The sequence below is a fragment of the Salvelinus sp. IW2-2015 genome, linkage group LG10 (assembly GCF_002910315.2).
Source record: "Salvelinus sp. IW2-2015 linkage group LG10, ASM291031v2, whole genome shotgun sequence".
Classification (NCBI taxonomy): Eukaryota; Metazoa; Chordata; class Actinopteri; order Salmoniformes; family Salmonidae; genus Salvelinus; species Salvelinus sp. IW2-2015.
The window spans coordinates 5251746-5253078 of record NC_036850.1 but is presented as its reverse complement, the minus strand read 5'-3'; the positions used below and the strand labels follow the sequence as shown (position 1 = coordinate 5253078).

Here is a 1333-nt window from a genome sequence, read left to right as displayed (position 1 = left end):
CGAGAGCAACATATGAAATCATCAAAGGATTAGTAGGGATAATTTATTCTCATTTTCTGGAATGGAACGTTCTACTTGGCTGGCTACTGACATACAGTATGCTGTATGTATGCGCTGCACCCCATTCAAATTAAATCTGCCCACGATCCAATTACATCCCAATGAGATGCTTCAGTGTGATTTCCTGAGATAGAGAATATGCTGCATCCCATGAAAGGTCATTATACAAGACAGGATTAAGGCCTGCTCCATTTTCCTAACTCCAATGGTTTACTCCACCATAAGGGCTTATAATTGCAGAGAAGCAAAGTCTAGTCTAGCTATTGATGGGTACTGGTCTAATGAGGAAATGCAGAAGGGCTGCTTAACATACTTCGTCATTCATAGGCCCCAAAACTCACACACACACTGACACAAAGATAAAGAGCTTTGGAAGGTTAGGAAGGCATCTCTATTCATCTGTTTTATATAACAGCACTATCCCTGGAAGACCTCCTGTCATACTGTCAGACCCTGCAGCACAACCCTCTACACTCTCTACTACAGTGACAGGAAGGCCATGTTATATTACCCTCTTTTTCTAACAATAACAATAACAAAGGCCATATGGCTCTCCATTGCAACATCTGGTGTCAAGCCCCATGGTCTTACCTTCATGAGGACAGACTCGCTGAGTTTCTCTCTGTTGACGATCTTGATGGCCACTTTCTGACACGTGACACAGTGGATTCCCAGCTTCACCAGGCCTGAAACACACACGTTAGCAAATAGTGTGTCAAACACACACACACACACACAAATATACACAGTGAAGACCGTCAAACACATAATAAACGCACAGACACACACACAAAGCAAAGAGGGTCCAACGCACAATAGCCGAATGAGTAGGCCTGTCTTGTTCGAACCAGTTGTATCAGGTGTTTTTGTGCTGGGCTGAAACAAAACCCTGCGACAACACACAGTGACTCCGAGAACAGAGTTACCTTTGCCTCGTGTGTATCGAACAAAGTCCCACTGAAGGGAACCAGAGTAAATGTCAGTGAGGAGGGACTAAAGCCCTGGTCATCTCGCTCAGAGAAAGAACACACAAACATACAGATGAAAAGAGAGAGCATCGGTCAGCCCACAACAACTCCATAATAGAAAACATCCTTCATAAAGCTCCTCATAAAAAAAAACCACTGTACGAAACCTCACAGAGCCGCGCGAGGCCAACGTCTCCCATCTCGCCATTTTGCATCTCAAAGTAAATGTCAACTTCTACATGAACAGCAACATGAAAGAATCAATGCAGAGAAAGCAATAGCTTTATTTTATGACACACACACAC

The 1333-nt window shown here is 43.7% G+C and overlaps 1 protein-coding gene across 4 annotated transcripts in view; it reads right to left on the bottom strand.

Annotated features, from left to right (window-relative positions):
* Window positions 1-1333, bottom strand: part of LOC111969192 (serine/threonine-protein kinase BRSK2) — a 192979-nt gene that overhangs the window by 90065 nt on the left and 101581 nt on the right. For all 4 annotated transcript variants that reach the window (XM_023995137.2, XM_023995139.2, XM_023995138.2 and 1 more), the window contains exon 2: window positions 652-746. In XM_023995137.2, the coding sequence (XP_023850905.1) occupies window positions 652-746 (95 nt within the window). The remainder of the gene's footprint in view (window positions 1-651; window positions 747-1333) is intronic.